Below are 22,181 nucleotides of genomic sequence, written 5' to 3'. Positions count from 1 at the left end.
GCTGAGGTCCCGAGGCTAAGGGGATGGGAAGGTGCTGGTGGAGCTTGTCCCAGTTTGCCCAGAGCAGCTTCCAGCCCAAGGTGAGGAGTGGGACCAACGCAGCCCTTAACTGGGACAATTCTTGCTGTTTCCAGCAAGCAGAGTCCTTGCTTTTTCAGCACGAGGGTAAAAGTAGGGTTGGGCTTGAAGCTGGATGAGGGAGAACAAAAAAGCAGATGTCAGCAGCTGGAACAGGCAGTTTGTGGGAAATGTGTGTTTAAAGAGAAATGGGAAGTGCCTGATGTCCATTGGGCTGAATCCTTCTTTTCCAGCCTCTTTCCAGGAGTATGCTGATACAAAGTCCCCCTCTGGAGGGTTTAACTTCATGGAAACGAAGATGGGACATTAGGAATGTCAGTGTTTACCAGACTGCCTCTGTTGTCTTGTTCTTGTGTTCATTGTCCTTTGACTGGTAGAGTGGTTAAGAGAAAAAAATAATTAAAAGAAAAAAAAAAGAAGCCAGCTTATAACACAGAGAGCTAAAGAAAAAAAAAAGAAAAAACACGAAAAACATGAAAAAACACAGAGAGAGAGAGAAAAGCAAGCCAGAAATAAATAGGTAAATAGGCTAAGTGTAAGATAGTGTGTAAAAGGAGGCAGTCTGCAGGGCAGCTCCTCTGTAAAGTGCATGAGAAGCATCAGCAAAGCTTGATGCAGACTCTGGGCAGGCTTTCCAGGGTCACTGTTTTAGACTCCAAGTATCCTACTTGCAAAGACTCGTCAATGTGCCGAGAGACTCCTGGTTTTGGGGTGGTTTTTGGTCGGTTTGGTTTGTTTCTTTTTGGTGACCACTGGCTGGGTGGGTTTGTGGTGGTGGAGTCCGTAGAGCTGTTCTTTGTCGTGACCCAAAAGGTGTCAGTTGTTTGCTGGTGTGTGGTGACAAGCTGGGCCGTGGCATTAGGTGTCTCTGGGTGGTGCTGTGGCTTGAAGCACTGTTTTGGTGTGGCATGTGCAGTTGCAGTGCTGTCTGGTTTTCATTTCAGCCCCGGATTCTCCTCCCTCTCCCTTTCCCTCCTGCCTTCTCCCCGTGTTTCGGACACTGAACCAAACCAAGTTTGAAGCTAGCACTTTAAGTACTAGTAGTCACTTTGCTTCTGACTATATTGAGCACTGCACTTTTGGAAGTACTGTTAGCACTGAGGTTTCAACTCTTTTCTTTTCCCCAGTCTCTTCGTCCTCTGAGGCACGGTGTTAATTACTTAGGGGCCATCAGAAGGTAATTTCCAGGTGGATGTGACTGCTGTCGGGTGCCTGACTTCCATTACATCCCCCTCTGTGGTTTTTTAAAAATTTGGGAACTAAACCCATCCAAGCTTCTTTTGCAGACCAGAACTAACACCTAAATCCCTGACGTCCAGGCAGACAAGCTTGTTGTAAACTTTGAGGTCACCCAGAGACCCGAGCGCATAGCTTATAAAAACACCAAAGATACAGAAGTCTTGAAAGGGGTCGGGGTGGTGCAGGATCATCTGATTTATCCTTGGAATTGAGTGGGTAAAAAATTTCAGTCCAAGACCCCAATCCATGGGAGAGTGAAGTAAAAACCAGTCTGAGATGCTGGTACCAACAAAGACTGCACTCAAGCTGTTGCAATAAAAGCCATCATTGTGCCTGTACTGAGAGTGCTGTGGAGACTGATTCTGGGCTTAAACTCTGAAAGGTGTTTTTAAGGAAAAAGACTCAGAGGTGATTTAGAAGATGGAGCATAATAACCAGAGGAGGGGAGGCTGCTGTTGGATTTGGGAGGTGGTAGCAGGTCTTGTGCTAGGAGGCAATTCAGATGTGCCCCAGTTCTTGCTAAATTCCTGTGGTGTTTCCATGTGGATGGTCAGGGACCAGAGTGCCCTTGCCAGCAAGAAATCAGGAGGGTAGAGTTTGTAGTCAAGGTCCTCATAAATCTAGGATTTGAAATGGGATTGTGGGTTGCAGAATAATCTGCATTTCCATGTCCCAAACCATTCAGGATTAACCAAGTGAGGATGTTCTGCTCCTTTAAAAACCCTTGTAGGTTTTCTCTCTGCATTGCCTTCATGCCAGGGTACCTGCACTTGGGAGTCCTGCTCATCCTTGCTGGTGAGCTGATAGTTGATCCAGATCCTTCCCTGGCAATACTCCTTCCTGGGAGGTTTTCCCCAGTGACACTTGATGGATAAACCCCACCATTATGATGAGTTTGAATGGAGAGAAGTTAATTTAATTAGGTCTTCTCCTTCACTGCTAGCAAGCAGACATGGTGGAAATATCCTTCAGCAACCAAAAAAAAGAAAAAGAAAAAATGTGTTGTGTTTGCTTGTTGCAGCAGATGAAATATTTTCCCAGCTCCAGTTCTGGTGACTGTGTTCAATTCAAGCTTCCATCTCCAATAGACCATCATGGGTTTGGGTGTTCAGTGGTTAAAACCCCACAAACCTTCAGCAGCCCAAAGTATGATGCTCCTCTATCCTCTATGGATTTAAAAATGGAAATATAAATGGAATCCAGGTTTGATTTTTTTTTTCCCCCCCTCCAGTTTTTCTAAAATTAATCCTAGCTTTAAAGAAATAGCACCTGGTGATGTTGCTGTGATATCTGAGCCCCCCAAAATGACAGCAGCTGAGGGGACAACCTCTTCAGAAAGTACCTTGGTGGCTCAGAGCCTACACCCCTCTCATTGTCACAAGGATATAGGTGATCTTTGGAAGATTCACCCCTCAACAAGCTCACTCATCTCCTCGAGTCCCTGGAAATTAAGCTCACGAGGAAGGGGGCTGTGGAACAGCTCTTTTGGGGTTTTATTCCCCCTCCCACAGGTGTAGTTTTTGCCCCTTGGAGTTGGCATCTTGTCCTTCGGGAAGGGAAAAGCACCTTTAGCTTTAGAAGGACCTTTTAAGTGGAAAATAAAAAGCTCTTGTAGGGATTTTGAGTGGTTTGGGTTTCAAGATAGCTCATGGGAAGCGCACTGTAACGAGACGCAGGCGGCGTTTTGCTGACTTTTTCTTTTTCTCCAGGAGAGGCTGTTGTGTTGTTGGTTTTTTTTTATTATTATTATTTGCTTCAATAGCTCAGAGTCTTGTGTGTGTCTCTTTTGGACCCATGCAAACGCCCTTGAAATGAGTCAAGTTTATCAGAACAAACTGTGCATTGCAGGAAGCAGTCTCAGAACCCCCACACACCCGTGCACCTCTCTGCCTGGACGTGCACGTGTGTGTTGTATACGTGGAAATAGATCTGTTTTTTCCCCCACCTATTCCCTGGGATTGGTTTTTTACATTTTATTTTTATTTTTATTTTTGGCTTTGTTTGTTTTTTGGGTTTCTTTCCTTCCCCACCCCACCCTCCCCCAGGATATTAACCAAAAGGTGTTTTAAAGTCATGGCATGAAGACTCCTAAATGTAAATCTGAGTACCTTGTGATGCTAATGAAGAGGTTTTTCTGAAACTTTATGTGATGCTTAATATTTTTCCTTAGGAAGTTTTGTTTAATGTTAGATCATTGTTCTGGAGGATGTTGGTCCTACTGGCATTAAACTAATGGAAATAAAATGCATGTGTTACAAGTGTAGAAACGGTGAAGAATTAAGTGTGAACTTACTGTACGATACTGATTCTGTCTTCAAACAATCTGTTTTGCTGTTCAATAGTTGACATATGGAAATGCCAATGTACTGTAATTTAGCACTTTTCCAATGGACCCTGTTCTCACTATGCCTGAGGGAAGAAGTGGGTTTGGCTTTGGAGCTATCTGAACTCAACCTCTGAGCCCTTTTCTGCACATTTCAGCACCAGAATTGAGGGGTTTTTCTCCTCGTTTCGGTGTCTGGAGTGGGGCAGAGGGGTGGTGGCTCTGTTTCCCTGGCCAAACCAGGAAAATTTGGGTGAAGACCTGGCTGTGGGTGGATGGACTGGTGGCACCTCCATTCCTCAGGCCATCCTCCTGGGAGCCAGGCTGGGGACAGGTTGTCTGAGCTGAGGTGGGATGGACACTCTTCAGCAGTTGGACTCACGGATCTTAAAGGTCTTTTCCAACCGAAACCATTCTGTGATTTGATGAGAAGCAGTCTGCAAACCCTGCAATCAAAAGGCAGAAGAAGTGTTAAAACTCCCAGCCAGCCCAAAGCCTCCTTTCCTAGTGATAACAGGGTGCAAAGTGTTACTTGTCATGTACTGTACTGAAAGGGTTAATTGATCAGTGGCTGTATTGTACTGTATGAAAACTCATGAACTGCCTTGTATTGTTTCTAATGGACTGTCCCATGTCCCTCCCTGTCCCACATCATTCCCAACCTGTCCCCAAGGTTGTCCAAGGGACGCATGTTCTCAGTTAGGTCCCTCCAAACTCTCTGGTGCTAACTCCTCCCTATCCCATGGTGCTTCTGCGGATGCTAACTGACAACATGCCGACCCGGAGCTTGAAGTTCACCATCTCTTTCTTGTCTGTTTGTATGAAGTCAAACACACCCACCCCCCCCAAACACACACACACACAGAGGCAAACACATCCTCACCAAATGATAAACTTGAATTTGTTTCAAAAGCCTCATTGACAATCTAATGTTTTTTATGTCTGCTTTCCTTTGAGATGGCTTTTCTAGAAAGCAGCACGCCAGCACCTTCATTCCAGGAGGGGATTTTGTCTCCTTGCTCCGGCATCCCAGGTGAGCTGCTCCCTTGCTGGCTTTTCAGGCTCTTCCACAGGAGGCTGATCCATCAGGAGGAAGAGGAGGTACAGGTGCCTCCAAAGATTCTCGTCCCTAAAAAGCAGCATCCCTGTGACCACCCCATCCATACAGAGGTTGTGGGTGGGCACGGAGGGGCAAGAACTGGCTTTTTATGGGAATGGAGGCAGAGAATTGAAGCTGAGGGGAGTTGGAGCTCCCAAAGGCACCTCCTGAGCCTGAGGTTTTGCAGGAGGCACACACCTGGAATGGCGTGAAGAGAGCCACCCCCTCCCACCACCCCCCTCCCCTGACGCGAGCTGCTTTTTGGAGGAAATAAAAATCTGTCTATATTTTATATCGATTTGAAAACAGAAGTCTGATATTTACCCCTCCTCTCAACTGAATTTGCATATTGTCGTTTGCCACGATATTTGTTCCGTCTGAAAATAAATTTGCTTACTTGTGTAGTCTTAACTGTCTGCTCTGATCCTTACCAGCAGATTTATCACCACTCCAAAGTGCCTTGCACTGTGCCTCTCCTTCGGGTGCTTCCCATAAAGGCGAGGAGGAAATCTCTCTGCCCAGGAGGGGAAATCATTTCAGCCAAGACTCAGACTAGAAATGTTTCTCTCTCGGTTGTCTCGCATTCATCTCCCCGGGGCTTTTCAATTTAACATCCTTTTTTTTTTTTTTCCCCCCCTCATCTCTCATCACCAGACCCCTTCCAACAGGTGAGTGCGTGGCAGAGGAACAGCCAGCCTTCACCTTGCTTAATTTAAGAGATTAACCTTCAGATTGCTTAATTTAAGAGATTAAATCATTGCTGACGCCTTCCTAGAGGGTAAATCATCTCCAAAGGGTGGGGGGTATTTTGCATTTGGGAACAAAGGGATTGATGGTGATGAGCTCGCTGGAAGCAGCGAGAGGCCGAAAGCTGTGGGGGCATCAGCATCTGACACCATTTGGGTCTTAATGGCTCATTGGGTTAGAGCTGGAAGTTGGCACCCGTGGCTGGAGACGTCGCAGTGCCCTCAGAAGGCTGGAAAACTGATTTGCAGAGGCGTTTCCAAGGACATAATCAAATCAAGCCAGCGGGTTCAATAAAAGGAATAAGCAAATATTCTGGATCCGACGGCGTTTGCAAACAAAACCACTTGCGAGACTCTCAGGCTTCCCCCCCTTCTTCCCCTCCAAAAATAAAATTAAAAAAAAAAAGCTATTTTTGATTTTAAATGTTGCAGGCTGATGTGGGAGAGCGTTTTGTATTACCTTTGAGACAGGTCTGGTTCTAAGGGGAATGTTTTGGGGGAGGCTGTGCTTGGGCTGCCACCCTTCCTTCCTGTGGGAAACTGCCCCTGTGTGTGTGCTACAGTCACAGAGTCAATTTCTAGTGATTTTTCTCCCCCTCCAGGCACTGCCACTCTTGGCCTCTTTCCTCTCCTCTGACCTCTCTCTGGCTTTGTTTTTTTTGCAAGGTTTTGTAGATGAGGTTTTCCTGTTCCTTCACTGATGCCAGGGAGAGGACCTGCCTCCTCGGATCGATACCTGAGAAACCTCTTTAGTTCCTGATAAGGAGCCAAGAGGAACACATCTATCCAAGCTTCCCACTTAGCCTTTTCCTGCTGAATATTTTAATGGAGGGAAGGGATCAGTAAACAGAAACCGTATGCAGGGAAAGGGCTTGGCAAATAGCTTCCAGTCTAAAACGTGGGATAATAATCAACCTATTAATTAGGAAGTATGTAACTAACCAGATTAACTAGCAGCTAGTTAGTGCTGTTCTCTGATTTTGCAGCAAGCCTCGGGGTGTGTGGTATTTCTCCCAGCAGGAGCAACGTGAGACTTCCACATTACACACAGCCTTCTCTCTGGTTTCATTTCCCCCTGTTAAATAATGAAAAAAACATTAAAAAATTGACAGGCGTAAATAAAAGCCCCTTGGCATTTGTTTTAACACTGCATTACAACCTCCAGAGACCTCGGGTGTGCTTTTTTTTTTTGGACGTTTTGGACAAGCCACAGAAGGATTTTTCTGGTGGGTGTCAGTCTCCCCGCTGCTCTTGGAGGCACCCGGCATGTGCTGTCCTTGGGGACCTCTTGGGTGGGAAGATTTATTGTCCTGCTAATCCCAGGGCCATTACATTCTCTGCTGCACTGCCACAAACACAGGCAATTTGGTTAAAAATAATCTGCTGGAAACAAACAAGCAAATAAAACACCCAGGTGGATGTGAACAGTTTCTGGGTGCTGAGGTGGCAAACAATGGATGATCTTCAAGAGTGGCTACAAAAATGGTGTTTTTCACATGTATGTTGCTCCCTTTTACTTTGCTAGATGTATTTTCAGTTGGGAAGTTCACCTCAGGAATGTCATGGTTCAAACCCTTTAATCTTATCCTTCACCTCAGGGTGAAGTCCACAAGTCCAGCTGCTTGAACCAGGGGGGATTAAGGAAACTGTGTCTTGGCTGTCCTGGAAGAAGAACACTTGCACAGCCCCAGTAGGTCCTTGGTGATTTTCAGATTTCCCATCTGATGTGAAAAAAAAAAACAAAAAACCACTGCAGGGACTTCACTGATCTTATTCTGATAGAAATCCCAGGAAAGTTTCCCACCAGTGACCTCCTAAAATCCCATTCCTCACTGCCTGGGCCAGGCACTTGAGCATACCCAGTGCTGCAGACCTTAGCAATGTAATAACCAGAGTTATTACATCATTATCATGATAAATTACTGTTCCCTTGCAGTAAAGCAGATCAAAACAGAGAGAAGATCAAACAAAGAGCTGGGCATGCTGCAGGAGATGGAAATGTTCACAGCTCTGTCACAGTTTAGGGCTGACCAATGGATCAAGTATGAGGCTCTAAGCAACTACATTACTTTTTATCATTAATTGATACAGTGCTGGTGTCTTAGAAGCCCTGGAAGAAGGAAAAGAAAAAAAAAAGAAAAAAAAAAAAAAAAAAAAAAAAAAAAATCTCCTGAAATGCTGCCACGACTTCAAAGTCAAATCAGTGCCCTAGAGCACAGGCCTCAGGAGGAGGAGCTGAGGAAAGTGGAGGGCTCAGCCTGGAGGAGGCTGGGGGGACACCTCATCCCCTCCAGCTCCCCAAAATGAGGTTGTAGTGAGTGGAGATGAGATGAGATGCCCTGAAGTTGTGCCAGGGCAGCTTTATATTGGGTATTAGGAACCATTTCTTCCCTGTCAAGACAGTGCCATGCACTGATATAGGTTGGGAGGAGGAAGGAATGAGGACAGCCCTGAGGAGAAGAACTTGAGGGTGGCAGTGGACCAGCAGCTCAACATGAGCCCTCAGTGTGTGCTTGGAGCCCAGAAACCAACCCTGTCCTGGGCTGCATCCAAAGCAGCACTGACAGTGGTCCTGGCAGGGGATTCTCCCCCTCTGCTCTGCTCTGCTCAGACCCCACCTGGAGTACTGGGTCCAGTTCTGGGGTCTCCAGCATCAGAAGGACACAGAGCTCCTGGAACAGATCCAGAGCAGAGCCACTGAAATGCTCAGAGGGCTGAGCACCTCCCTGGGAAGCCAGGCTGAGGGATTGGGGTTGTTCAGCCTGGAGAAGAGGAGGCTCCCAGGTGAGCTCAGAGCAACCTCCCAATATCTGAAGGGGCTACAAGAAAGCTGGGGGAGGGCTTTGGACATGGACATGGCTTTGACGAGGAGAGAGAGGACAAGGGGAAATGGTTTCAAAGTGGAAGAAGGGAGATTTAGGTCAGACATTAGGAAGAAATTGTTCACTGTGAGGGTGCTGAGCCCCTGGCCCAGGTTGCCCAAGGAAGCTGTGGCTGCCCCATCCCTGGCAGTGTCTCAGCCCAGGTTGGATGGGGCTTGGAGCAACCTGGGCTGGTGGGAGGTTGGAACTGGATGAGCTTTAAGGTCCCTTCCAACCCAAACCACATTATGATTCTATGAAAGGTCTGTCAGGTTGTGCTGGAGTCCCCATCCCTGGAGGGACTTCAGGCCCAGGTAGATGTGGTGCTGAGGTCTGTGGTTCAGTGGTGGCCTTGGCAGTGTTGGGTTAAGGGTCAGTCTGAGTGATCTCACAGGGTCTCTTACAACCAAACCACCTCCACCTCTTACCCCACTGCACCCCAGAGGGTGAACAGAGAGGAGGGAGGAGAGCAATCCCCTCAGAGGAGGAATGAACGTGATCCCCCCAAAGGAATGACTGTGATCCCCTCAGAGGAATAAACACAATCCCCTCATACGAATGAACGTAATCCCCTCAGATGAAGCAGAGCAATCCCCTCAGAGGAGGAATGGCCGCGATCCCCTCAGAGGAAGGAGCAGAGCTATCCCCCAGAGGAGGAAGCAGAGTGATCCCCCCAGAGGAATACGGTGATCCCCTCAATTCCCCTCAGAGGAAGGAGCAGAGCGATCCCTCAGATCCCCCACAGCAATGCCCGCCATCCCCTCAGAGGAAGGAGAGCGATCTCCTCAGAGGAAGCATAGAGATCCCCTCAGCCCCCCTCACACCAATGCCCGCCATCCCCTCAGCCCCCCTCACACCCATCCCCTCAGCTCCCCTCACACCCATCCCCTCAGCTCCCCTCACACTAATGCCAGCCATCCCCTCAGCCCCCCTCACAGCAATGCCCTCCATCCCCTCAGCTCCCCTCACACCCATCCCCTCAGCTCCCCTCACACCCATCCCCTCAGCTCCCCTCACACCCATCCCCTCAGCTCCCCTCACTCCCATCCCCTCCATCCCCGCCATCCCCTCAGAGGAGGCGGTGCCACCCCCGGCGCGGGGCGGGTCCCGGCAGCGCGCGCGGGGTGGGTGTGTCCGGAAGTGCGCAGCACCGGGAGGAAGCGGGAGGGGAGGCGCAGGGGGGGGGTGGGGGCCGCCATTACGCGGAGCAGCAGCGGGGAAGGCCTCGCACCTCTCGGTTGTTGCGCCGCCGGCCTGAGGCGGGCCCGGGCCTCGCGGGTCCCGACAGCGGTGGGGCCCTTGCCCTGCCCGGCCCCACCGCCATGGAGGAAAAAGGTTTCGCCAAGGAGTTGGATCAGTGGATCGAGCAGCTGAACGAGTGCCGGCAGCTGAGCGAGAGCCAGGTCCGCAGCCTCTGCGAGAAGGTGAGTGCGGGGCTGGCGGGAGAGGACTCGTTGGGCCCGGCCCGGCCTCCTCTCGCCTCTGGGACGTGTTAAGCAGGGGTTCTCCAGAGCCGGGAGTGGTTTTGGGGTGTGCGAGCTCCCAGCCCCGCTGTTGGGGAGCTGCGGGCGAAGCCTCCGGGAAAATGGCAGTGGGAGCACAGGGGGAGGTGCTGGAGGGGGAAGCAGCTCGGCTGCCCCTGACTTTGCCGGCTGTGAGGCCGCGGTGCTGCCTGCAGTATGGCTGAGGCTGGGAGTCCTTTGGTATGCAGTGACAGTGTCAAAACCGCCTCGGTTATAGTTTATTTTTCTCGCCCACAGTTTTCCCTCAGTAGCTCGTTTTTCATCCTTTGGTTTTGGGGATCGTCTAAACTCGGGGGTGTTGAGTTCCAGGAGGGATCTGTTCTGTGTTTTAGGGCCCTCAGCTTGCACTGCTCCCTGGCATCTCGTAGTGTGTAGTAGCCACACGCTGAAAAGTCATCCCTAAATCAATGAGGACACCCTCTGACATGGGATGTGTAATCTAGGAAAGCAGAGGGGGGATAAGGGAGAAGCTGTGGTTGCCGACCTGAGCCGAGGCTCAGTGGCTGCTGAGGGAGACTAAAATAGAAGGAGAAATGGCAGGATAAAGGGCATGGTTTGCTATTTTGGACAGAGGTTTGGACAGCCCTTTGGCACATTCCTATTTGGAGTTGATTAGGGTAGGCTGTCAAGAGGTTAGGGTAGGCTGTCAAGAGGCTTTTTTTATTTATTTATTTTTCCATCAGGAGAGACCAATCTTTAGGCCTGAGAAGTTAAGAACCTCCGTGTGAGCATTCTCTCAATATTGCAGTTTATGCTCAAGTTAGGCTTTTTTTTTTTTTTTTTTTTTTTTTTGGCAATTAAAGCTGTGGTAACACACGCAGTATCAAATATTAATCATGGTGTTTACTTATCTCAGTGACCAGCAGGAGACCCAGGTGGGCATCAGGTGGTCCAGGGAAGAGCTTTGCTTCCTGTGTTGGGTGGGTTGGTGATAATTAGGCAGAGGGGTGGCTGGTTGAGTGTTCCCTTCAGTGTTGTGTGGCTGATGGTGAGCCTGGCATTGTCACCTGCCTGTGCATCCTCATCAGCCCTCTCAGAAGTGGAACATGTTTTCTGATGCCTGTTCATGGCCACACACTCTGGCCAGTGACTGAACATCTCAGGGACAGCCCCAGAGGACTTTCCCTCTGCCAGATCCTGGGTACCCTCCCGGGGTGATGAGATCTGGACAGCAGATGAGGGTTTGTGCTGCAACCTCAGGATGTGTTGGGATGCTCACTGGAAAAGTAGGAGCTGCTTGTTTGGCTCCAGGCTCTGGCTTCCTGGCAGATGCTTTCATCAGTGATCCTGACATCTAGCTCACCCTTTTGTTTTGTTGTTTGGTTGTTTTCTTCCTCCCCTGTCACTTTTTTTAATTCCCTGCTAGGCCTCTCCATTTGTTTTATCACTTTTTTTCCAGCTCTCTGAAGGAGTGTGGTGAGGAGGGCTGATGCTACAGCAGGGAGCAACAGCAGTGGCATGAGGAGTAGATGAGGAGTAGCTGTATCTTGGAGAATGAGTAAGAGCTCCTTCTGGCTGTGCTTTCTCTTGTGTGAGGCCCAGCTAATAAGCCTGAAATAATTTATTAGCACAGTCTGTCCTCTGCTCCAAGCACTGCTGGTTGGGAACTGCTCTTCTAACCAGCAAGCTCAGACAGAAAAACCGAAAGAAAACAACAAACGTTTCCCTTCTTCTCTGGTTGCTTTGTTCAGGAGCTTTGAGAAGTTAATTCAGATGTTTTGAAAAGCAGGAGGACAGTGCCAGCAGGTTGTGGCTGCATGTCAGGGATCACCCAGTAAATAGGGAGAGTGGCAGCACAGCTCAGCAGGTTGGAGCTGGAGGTGGAGGGGGAGTTTGTCATCCAGCTGGCAGGCAGGAGCCCTGAACCTGTGAGAAACAAGTGTCATCTGTCACAGCACCTCATTCTTTATGGGTATGAAATACATACTCTGCAATGCTCTTTCATGGCTTTTTCCTAAGTTTTTGGGGAGTGGTTGTATCATTCATCTGGTGTGGAAAGGAGCTTACAAGAAACTTTTGGGATGTGTGTGTTTGCTTTTGGTGTGAAGCAGCCCTGCCAGAAAGCTGCTTTAGTTTGTTTCCTTGAGATAATATTTGGAGAAAGCCTTACCAACCTTGTCTTGCTTCTTAGCACTCCCTCTGGTGTGACTGATTTCTAAGAGGCCAAGCACAGTAGTACCTCTTGTCTCAGGTTTATGTTTGTCAAAGTATGCAGAAGTTTAAAACAAAACAAAACAAAAAAAACACCCCCCCCCCACACACACACAAAAAAACAACCCACAAAAAAATTCCAGATGAGTCTTTGTGGGTCAGTCTTGGTTTTGATTGCAGGCATAATGGACAGTCATGAAGGGAAGGCTTGATGAGGGTCTGCCAGGTTACTCTGTACTCTGAAAGCTCTTGACACTTGCACCTGTAAAAGTCACATTCTGTCTTCACCTGCCCAGTTATGACATAATTTTGGCAGCTAATCAATCTTGTATTCTTCATGCAGTTAAGATGTCAGCTCAAGACAACAGGAGAGTGCTTGTTTCCCATTTTGCTGGTCTTTAAAATGAAACCTACCTAAAATCATGCTGACATTTAGAGGATAATGGAAGGACAAACAAATATGATCACTGCTGGAGCTTGTAGACATGAGAAGTGTTCCAGTATGTTGGGGAAACATGCATTTGTTGTCTGGCATCACACTACTTCTCTTAACATCATGTTCCTGGACTCTCTTCATGGCAGAAGGTTGTTAAAAACCTTTTAATTAAACAGGCAGTGGAAATCTTGTACAAGAGTTCTGCCTTGGATTATATCTGCACTTTGTTGAGGTGCTTTCTGTGCTGGTTCTGGCTTTGAAATTGTTAACTTGGGTAGTGCTGGCAGCACCAAGCTGCCCTTGAGCTTGCAGGGGTTGTAACCTGTATTTTGGACAGCTGGAGTCGGGCTAAAAGGCCAAGGAGTTGGCTTCATTTAATAGGAAGGGCTCCTGAGTTAGGACACAGAAACCACTGAATGTTTCCAAGGTCACATCGGGTCAGCAAACAAATTCTGGTGTGGGTGAGGGAGCTGAGAGCCATCCTGCTGATCCCAGGGAAAAGGGCTGTTCCCTGAGGTAATAAAATGGGATGTGAAAGAAGGCAGGTAAAAGACTGTCTCTTAAATTAAACACAGGCAGGCAGCCATCTGTAACCATCTCTCTCTTGCTTCTTTTTTTCTCTCCTTGTTCGTTGGATGTATTGGGAGGGTTAAGAGTCTCGTTGCTGTGAGCAGCTTGGGAGCTCTGTGTCATGCAGTGGTGGGAGGAGAAGGATTGTTATCACTAATGAAGACCTGAGTTTCTTGCATGGTTATAGAATGCTAATTGTAAACTGATGCTTCAAACCCAGCAGCAGGAGCCATTTGCTGCTGAGGGTGTGGGGGGGAAGTGTTGCTGTGACTGGCACGTACCTCTGATGTCCTCTGAGATCCTATCACCTAAGAATAATTTTAGGAGAATGAGCTTGGAAGCTCTTGTGCACTAATTGGTGAAATTAGCATGAGTGGTGGTGCCAAGCAGCATCCTGGATGCTGTTCAAACCATGAAATTGTGAGTGTTGAGTCATGGCCAGGAGTATTTAATCTCTCCAGCTGTAAGGCTCATCCTGAGGTGGGCTGGCCCAGGGTACCTCTAGGAACACATGTGCACCTTGACAGTCCCTGTCACTCCTGAGGCTCCAGGCTCTTCTCTGCTCCCTGGCTGCTGATTCTTTTCCCTTTGGGTCAAACTGAGCTTGTGGAGCAGTAAATGAATGTCCCAGGAGGAGCTGAGTTGCTGTGCTCTCAAAGGAGCCTGCATGCAAAGCAGGTGTTTGGGGTCTTTGGGTTTTTTTTTCCTCTGGTAAAAGCACAGTGCTGAAAAATCTCTCCTCATTGACTCATGATCCCCTCACCCATGGAATCAGCTCTACCCAGTTACTGGAGACTGATCTGACCAGTGGAATAATTGATGTGGATTTCATTAAGTCTCTCACAGAGGGATTAATCTCCTGGTGATCCCAATGGGAGTCTCTGAGCTGATGTGGGCTTTGGAGCAGCACATTAGTGGGTTGTGTTCAAGCCCTGGGACTGCTGGGTTTCCTTTTGTAGGGACAAGACAGTTGGTCATTGGCACCATCCACTCTCCAGCCTCTCTCCCTTCAAGGCTTGAGGGCTTGATGGCAAACAAGCTTGTGTTCCAGTCTACAGAAGTGATCTGCAGAACCTAAAACTGGGAAAGAGAGGGGAGCTGAGATGGTGGGCAGGCTCACAGCCAACAAATCTCCTAGTCTTTGAGGCAATTTTGAGCACAGACATGGTAACTTTCATGCTTAATGGAGGCTTATTTGAGAAAAATACCTAAAAGCTCCTGCTTCTTCTGACCTGGATATGCTTTTCATCCACAGCAAGTGGGACACAGGCTTAGGAAGCTGATAACATTAGTCACTGTTCCCTCAAACAAAGGTAGCTAAAATATGAATCTTAAGTCAAAGTTGTTTAACAGCCTTCTTAAGTAAGTAAGTTATGATAATGCAGGACAGCTCAGAGCTTTTTATCCTTCTTTTGTGATTTTAAGACATCTCTTTACAGTGAAACAGGTGAGCAGTGCACCCTGGTTGGTTGCCTCTTTTCTAGGGTGTTTTTTAAATGATGCTTCAGATTTTAAAGGTCTTGTTCTGCATTAAAAAGTCACATGAGGGCAAACTTCTGTGGCCAGCTGAGCTGAGATCCCGAGCCAGATTTGAGCTGGCTCTGTGGTGCTAAAACAACAGCCTTAATCTATTCAAGTGAAGGTATGTTTGTCTACATAGTAAGCTAAAATAGGCTCCTCAGCAACAGCTGGCAGACAGCTTAAAAAGCTGCTGCTCTTCAGCTGCTAGCTCCTCCTCTCTCCTGATGGAAGCTTCTAGATTCTCCTAGTACCAAAATTTCAGGGCTGGGGTGGGCTCACTTTCCTAGGATGTGTTTAATGTGTGTTTGCCCTCTTAAGAAGGAGCTCTTGTCTGCTGGCCATGCTGCCTCACCTCTATGTGTTCTCAGGACAGGTGAATAGGTTTTTGGGGTGAATTGGAGAGGTAGAGAGTGCTGATGTGGCTGAGACCCTGGTAAATGTGTATGGTGCCCGTGCAGTGTCCTGCAACTTTTCCCCAGAGGCTTAAAGTCTATTTAGAATCACAGAATCATTATGGTTGGAAAAGACTTCTTGAGATCATCAAGTCCATCTCTCAGCCCAACACCACCATGCCATTTCTTTTTAAGCATTTGACTCTCACAGAGGGCAGAAGCTCTCAATAGGTGTTTCAAAGGTACATGAATGGAATTAAGAGTATTAGCATTGCACTCAAAGACTCAACGTGTTCATCAGTTTCCAGCTGGTTGAGAACTGCAAGATATGTCATTGAGTCCATGTGTGGGACATGTCTTTGAGGATCAGGAACTCATCAACCTTGGGTTAGGTAGGGGAGCCCACTGAGAGTGTCCAGCTTCCTCCTGGTAGCAGCAAGTAGGAGATACATCATCCTGAGGTGAGGGATCTGGTGATGGAAACCCAGGTCATGTCCTGCTGGTGGCTGTTCAGCACTGGCCACCTTGTCCCTCTTGTTCAGATCTGACTGAGCTTCTCTGTGGGTTTTCTCAGGTGTGCCTGGAGCACTGATCTGCATCAGGGGGTGAGCTGGAGACAGCAAAACAAACAGGATATTTGATAACAGCAATAAGGTGATGTAGATAGGCTGCATGACATGGCTGTAATTAGCTGAGGAACTGCTGGCTGAAGAGGAAGAGGTGACTAACTCCAGGGATGCCATCCTTCCATCTGTGGTCATTTTGTTGCCAGCCAGGGAAGCTGGTTATGGCTCCGTGTGTTTCAGTTGCCTCCAACTTTGCATTTCCAGTTGTCCTGAGGAGCTGTTCAGCTGCTGTGCTTGGAGGAGGCTTGGACAGGCAGGCAGGAAGCACCTCTTGCATGTGCAGCCATGTTCTGTGTCAGGCCAGGAAGGTGAAGCTCAGAAGTGCTCCTTTTCCTCAGCAGCTTAAACAAGAAGAATAAATCTGTCCCTTTTGCAAAGGAAATGGATGTGTTGGTTCCCCTGTGTCCTTGGAACAGGCAGAGAGGGTTCCCTTTATGGAGATCCAGCTTCAGGCACCTCGCACACCCCATGCCACCCTCTGACAGTGCAGTACCCCCCTGGAGCTGGGGCAGCTACAGAGGGTGACATCTGCCTGTGATATCCACGAAACTCACTGGAACAGTGCTTGATCTTGTCTGCACTGAGAAGTGTTTGGAAGAAGCACAGGACTCCCAGGTGAACCCCAGTGGTGATGGCAGTTGTGAATCAGTGCAAATCTCAAAGTTCATTGCTTTGTTTCCAGAGAGTCTGGGAATTAACTCAGTTACTTTTCTGAACGTGTTCGTCAGTTCTTGTGGTACAATAAGACCTGAATGGCCTGGCCTTGCAGCAGCAAACCTGCTTGTCCCTGTGCACAGGCATCTGTGGAATGTACTTGGACTTTCCTCATTCAGTGAACTGGTTTTTCAGTAGTCAGCTTATGCTATTGGAGAGAAATTTAGTTTCCAGTGTGAATGCAATGGGATAACATCTGTGCCTCCTGCTTGTAGAATCACAGTGATTTGGGTTGGAAGGGACCTCTCAAGGTCACCCAGTCCAATATCAGGGACACCCTCACCCAAATCAGGTTGCTCAGAGCCTCCTCAAGCCTCACCTTGAACATCACCAGGGATGAGGCCTCAACCCTCTCCCTGGGCAACCTGGGCCATGGTTCCACTGCCCTCATGGGACAGAACTTGTTCCTGACATCCAGTCTAAATCCATTCTTCTCTAATTTAAAACCATTGACCCTTATCCTATGGAGGAGCTCCCTACCTTTTTGTCCCAACTGTGGTTTTTTTTTTTCCTACTAGGCAAAAGAAATCCTGACAAAGGAATCAAACGTGCAGGAGGTACGTTGCCCTGTCACTGTCTGTGGAGATGTCCACGGGCAGTTCCATGACCTTATGGAACTCTTTAGAATCGGAGGGAAGTCTCCAGACACAAATTACCTCTTCATGGGAGACTACGTGGACAGAGGCTATTACTCGGTGGAAACAGTGACTCTTCTAGTAGCATTAAAGGTATGGTTTGACAGTTGTTCTCCAGCAGCTTTGGGCAAAAAACAGTGTTTTTTGACAGAATTGCTGCTTGCACTGACACTGCTGTTGGGGGGTGAATGAAAACGCGTTAGCGGACACATTCCCTAACGGAGCTGAGTGCTTGGCTGCTCTTTCAAACACCCCATCAGTTCTTTCTGTCCCTGCTGCTGGTGCAGCTCTCCTGTTACAGAAGGGTTCTCTGTGTTGGCAGGTGCGTTACCCGGAACGCATCACCATCCTGAGGGGCAACCACGAGAGCAGGCAGATCACACAGGTCTACGGCTTCTACGACGAGTGTCTGCGCAAGTACGGCAACGCCAACGTCTGGAAGTACTTCACAGACCTGTTCGATTATCTGCCACTTACAGCCCTAGTAGATGGACAGGTAAGCTGGAAGGAGAACACCCCACTTCCTAGAGCTCCTCAGACTGTATTCGCAGAATCCCAGGCTGGTTTGGGTTGGAAAGGAGCTTTATAGATCATCTGCTCTCACCCTACACCATACTCGGGGACACCTCCCACCAGCCCAGGTTGCTCCAAGCCCCATCCAACCTGGACTTGGACACTGCCAGGGATGGAGCAGCCACAGCTTCCTTGGGCAACCTGCCAGGTGTTTCACCACCCTTGTAGTGAAGAATTTCTTCTAATTTCTAAGCCTAAACATCCCCTCTTCTAGTTTAAAGCCATTCCCCCTTGTCCTGTTACTTCACACCCTCATAAACTCCCTCCCCAGCTTTCCTGTAGCCCCTCCAGGCACTGGAAGGTGCTCTAAGGTTTCCCTGGAGCTTTCTCTCATCCAGTCTGAACAACTCAACTCTCAGCCTGGCTCCATCACAGAGGTGCTCCAGCCCTCTGAGCATCTTTGTGGCCTCCTCTGGACTCACTTCAGCAGCTCCGTGTCCTTCCTGTGTCAGGGGTTCCAGAACTGGACACAGTAGTGTCAAACAAACTCCTTTAACTTGGGATCCTTTTTTTTTTTTTTTAATCTGGGGGCTTGGGAAAGAACTTAGTGAGGTGATAATACAAATTGATGGTGCAGAATGGCTTTAGATCCTGGAGCCCAAGGAATGGCAGGGTATGATGTGTATGGGTTATTTTAAAAGGGTGCTCAAGGATCAGAGATCCCCTTGTGATACACCAGGTGTGAGCTGAGGTGTGGCCATGAGGCAAGACCTTAAAAGAATCTTTGCTGTTGCTCTGATCTCTCTGTGCAAGCTGCAGCCTTTTAGTTTTGTTTCCTTCTGCCCAAATTAAAATTGTTTATCTGCCACGAGGGGGAGATGGCTGTGATTGTAAAAAAAAGGATAACAGAGTTCAAAACAGCTGTTTTCTGAGATGAGTCTTCCATAACAACACACACTGAACAGATTGTTCTTTTTTCCCTCTGGAACAGATATTCTGTCTCCACGGTGGCCTCTCTCCATCCATAGATACACTGGATCATATCAGAGCTCTGGACCGCCTGCAGGAAGTTCCACATGAGGTAACAGGAAGAGAAATACATCATAAATTTACGTATCTGCTGGTAGAAGATACAAATACATTGAAATCATAAAGGGGTTGTGCAGCAGATTGTTGCCTCTCTAAGGGCTAGAACAGGTGGACATGAATTGGGAAAAACACACAAGTTGCTGTGCTTTGATTGCAGCTAAAGGAGAGTTGTGAGATTTTTCACAGCTGTTTTTCACAGAATCACAGGATTTCTTTTAACATCACACTGCCTTAAAGAATAGTATTTGCCAAGAGAAAGTGTTTACTACCTTCAGCCTTGTCACAGGCTTGTGAACATCCACCACGTGCAGCCATGTTATGTCACTGTCCCTCCTCCCCACCCAGTCCTTCCTTCTGTGCTGTTTCACCTTGTTCAGCACTTTCAGGGAGCCTGGGGTGAGTTCTGAAGAAACCACCTGGGCTCCCAGGATGGTAAATGGCTCCTCTGTGATAGAGTGGTTTGGGCTTAAAAAGGACTTGAATGTTCCACTGACAAAAATGAACTCTTTGTCCTGCAACACCTTTGGCTGAAATTGAAATAAGCATTGTAAACAACCCCCAGCATTGGTGGGGTGTCAGATCAGAGGGCAGGGAACAGCAGCAGGCTTGGATTAATGCTGGAGACTGTTTAGTGCCCCTTAGCTCAGCAAGAAGAGGTGCTGAGCTTCATCTGTGGCAGGTAGAAGTTGCACACCAGTTGTACACCATATTTTTTACTATGTCAGGTCCAGTGATAGGCCAGGGAATTAAATTATGAACACCTTGCCAGGGGTTAGAAGGTGGATCTGCTCTCCATGTCTTTGTATTTCCAGCTAGTTGAAGTGAAATGGTAAATGGTGTGTGTGGAAGAGGAGGTGGGGACAATTTTTGGATTCATGGACTCCACCTTCCTCAGCAGTGTGTGTACTCATTTCTTTGGGAAGAACACTGATACAACAAGTAACCAGCTGCTGGTTTGTGTGTTAAATAAGCTCGTGCACTTTGTGCAGAGAAGGCCGTGCTGGCAGTCTTTTTACTGTCAACAAAACAGATTTTAAAAGTGGCTTTTTATCATGGTCTTGCTAATGATCTGATGGAAACACTTCCTCTTTTTTCCAGGGTCCTATGTGTGACCTGTTGTGGTCGGATCCAGATGATCGTGGTGGCTGGGGAATATCTCCTCGTGGTGCTGGCTACACCTTTGGGCAAGATATTTCTGAAACATTTAATCATGCCAATGGTCTCACACTGGTCTCCCGTGCTCACCAGCTTGTCATGGAGGTAGGGCAAACATTCTGCTAGTTGAGATTAACAAAAAAAATGGGTGCCAGTTCCTGTCTCCTCTGTGAGACCTTCTGATGGGTTTGGGTAAGCTGACACCTCAAAGTTGTTCCAGGTAAATGCCAAAAAAGGGATTTCATTGATGTGAAAACAAGTGACAAATGATGTATTTTGACCTCTGATGTAAAGGAGGGGTTGCTCTGCCCTTTTTCCTAGGGCTTCCCAAGTACATTGCCCAAGAGACCCTGTCACCCCCTTTGTAGCAGGAGTAATCTCCTTACACACTGACTGCTCTACTTAACCCTGCTGCGTTAAGCAGGCTGTCTGGTTGTGCTCTGCAGTCAGATGGGACAGGATTAAGCCCTGATTTTGGCTGTTGATCAGCTATTCTTGTGCATCTTGCTGGAAAAAGGCCAGGTGGGTCAATGGAGCAGATGTATTTTTAAAATCCAGTTCAAGCAGATGCCTTCAGTTGTACTGTGGGTCAGGAAGTCACTTGCATCCCACAGGCAAATTCTCATTTGTGGCAGATGGAAGCTGAAGGCATGCCTACAGGCCTCAAGTTTGGTTTTCTTTGGGTTTGTTGGTTTTTTTGTGTGGTATGATTCATATTTTGTATCCAAAATGGATAAACATCAGTGACAAGTGGCCCATCTCTCTGTGGAGTGACTGAAGGGATGGTTTTATGAGGTAATTTCTGCTTGTTCTTGCAGTAGGGTGATTCTTTTAGAACAAAACCAAGTCAGTTGGAAAGGCTTATGAGAAGTCTGCTGTGTCACAAGTGCCTTGCATCACTCCAGGCCTTAAAAGGAACTTCAGGCAGGTTTGAGGTTTAACAGAGACCTTTATTTTTTATTCTTCCTCTTTTTTCTGCAGGGTTATAACTGGTGCCATGACCGAAATGTGGTTACCATTTTCAGTGCACCCAATTACTGCTACCGTTGTGGGAACCAGGCTGCTATCATGGAACTAGATGACACTTTAAAATATTCCTTGTGAGTATCCCTGCTTTGGGCCGTTCTCTCTCCTTCTGTATTCTGAGGAATGGCTTATCCTTCCCAAATGGTTTCCTTTGGGAAAAGCCAGCTCAAAGCACTCTTGAGTGAACAGTGTGGGCTCAACTTGCAAGAATATTTAAAAGCAAGTAGGAAGTTAAGCTCTTAAAAATTTATCTTGGGTCCTGCAGTATCTCCTTGTCCTGGCTGTCTGAAGAAGTTGGAGCTTCTGCATTTTCTTCATCTCTCTCTAACCCCAGCTTGCTGGTGAGAGTGAAGATAGATTGATTTCTGTCTTTGAGTTTTGGTAACCTTAAGCTTTGTAAAGCTGAGTGGGAGAGTTTTGCATTCAGCAGACCTTGTGATGGTAACAATGGACTGGCCAAGTGCTGACTGCTGACTGCTCCCTTAGCAGCATTGTGGTGAGTTTAACTCTCACAGGTGCTCGTTTTGGGACCTAGAACACTTGATTTGGCAGCAGCTGGGATGAGTAAGGTGATAGCAGCAGGAGAGCAAATCCTATATTTACTGTGGTGCTGGGAAACAGGGAAAACAATCCCTTTTTCTTCCTCACAGCCTCCAGTTTGACCCAGCACCTCGTCGTGGAGAGCCTCATGTTACCCGTCGTACCCCAGACTACTTCCTATAAACCTCTCCTAACCTTTGTAGAAAGAAGTACAACCTGGCATTTTCAAGAGCAACAATATTTACACGTTTCTGTAAGAAATCGGGGTTCATCTCAACTTCAGAAATCCCCATCATGGACCAAAATGTGCCATACAAAGGACGAAGAGTGTTTAGCACAACTTGAGACTGAATTCCTTCCAACACTATTATCTATCCTGTCCCCCATCAGCCCGACAGTTTGCCTGCTGTATTATTTGTAGTCGTTGTTTCTCTTCTGGACTGTTCAGAGAGGAAAGAAAAACAAACAAACAAAAAATTAACTCGAATAACACTTCCATCTCCTTTGGCGCTTCTTTGTAAATTTTTAGTCCTAGTGTTTAACTGGCATGACTTAGAGGTGATTCCCGAGGGAAATGCACACTAATTCCTTCCCCCACCACTCTGTGTTTTACCGAATGACCCATCTGATCGACTTAACTGGAGAAAGGAAGCGATTCCTGCTTGGGAGTACGTTGTCATAACACGGATAAAAGCCTTCCCTTAGCTCCACCCCCCTTCTCTGTTGATCCTGGCCCCCCCTTTTATTTTTTTTTTTTTTTTTTTTTTTTTCTTTTTTTTTTTTTTTTTTCTTTTTTTTTGGGGTTTGTTTTGTTATTTCCCCTTTACCCCTTCTGTATATTTGTCCTGGAAGTGCTTGCGCCCTTTCCCCCCTCCCTTCCTCCTCCGGCTGTACCCCAAACAATAAACTTGCCGTTGTCAGCCCCCAAGCCCGTGGTGCTGTGC

The 22,181-nt window shown here is 47.6% G+C and overlaps 1 protein-coding gene across 1 annotated transcript; it reads left to right on the top strand.

The window, feature by feature from the left end:
- Positions 1–9,533: 9,533 nt before the first annotated feature.
- PPP2CB (protein phosphatase 2 catalytic subunit beta) lies at positions 9,534–22,165 on the top strand. Its single transcript, XM_030449766.1, has 7 exons — positions 9,534–9,770; positions 16,798–17,007; positions 17,237–17,410; positions 18,419–18,508; positions 19,615–19,776; positions 20,653–20,771; positions 21,348–22,165. The coding sequence occupies exons 1-7, from the start codon at positions 9,669–9,671 to the stop codon at positions 21,418–21,420; spliced, it is 930 nt and encodes a 309-aa protein (XP_030305626.1). The 5' UTR covers positions 9,534–9,668; the 3' UTR covers positions 21,421–22,165.
- Positions 22,166–22,181: the final 16 nt, after the last annotated feature.

The sequence above is a fragment of the Calypte anna genome, chromosome 4A, assembly GCF_003957555.1.
Source record: "Calypte anna isolate BGI_N300 chromosome 4A, bCalAnn1_v1.p, whole genome shotgun sequence".
Taxonomy (NCBI): Eukaryota; Metazoa; Chordata; class Aves; order Apodiformes; family Trochilidae; genus Calypte; species Calypte anna.
Note: the sequence above shows the minus strand (reverse complement) of the source record. Positions and strands in the feature narration are given on the sequence as shown.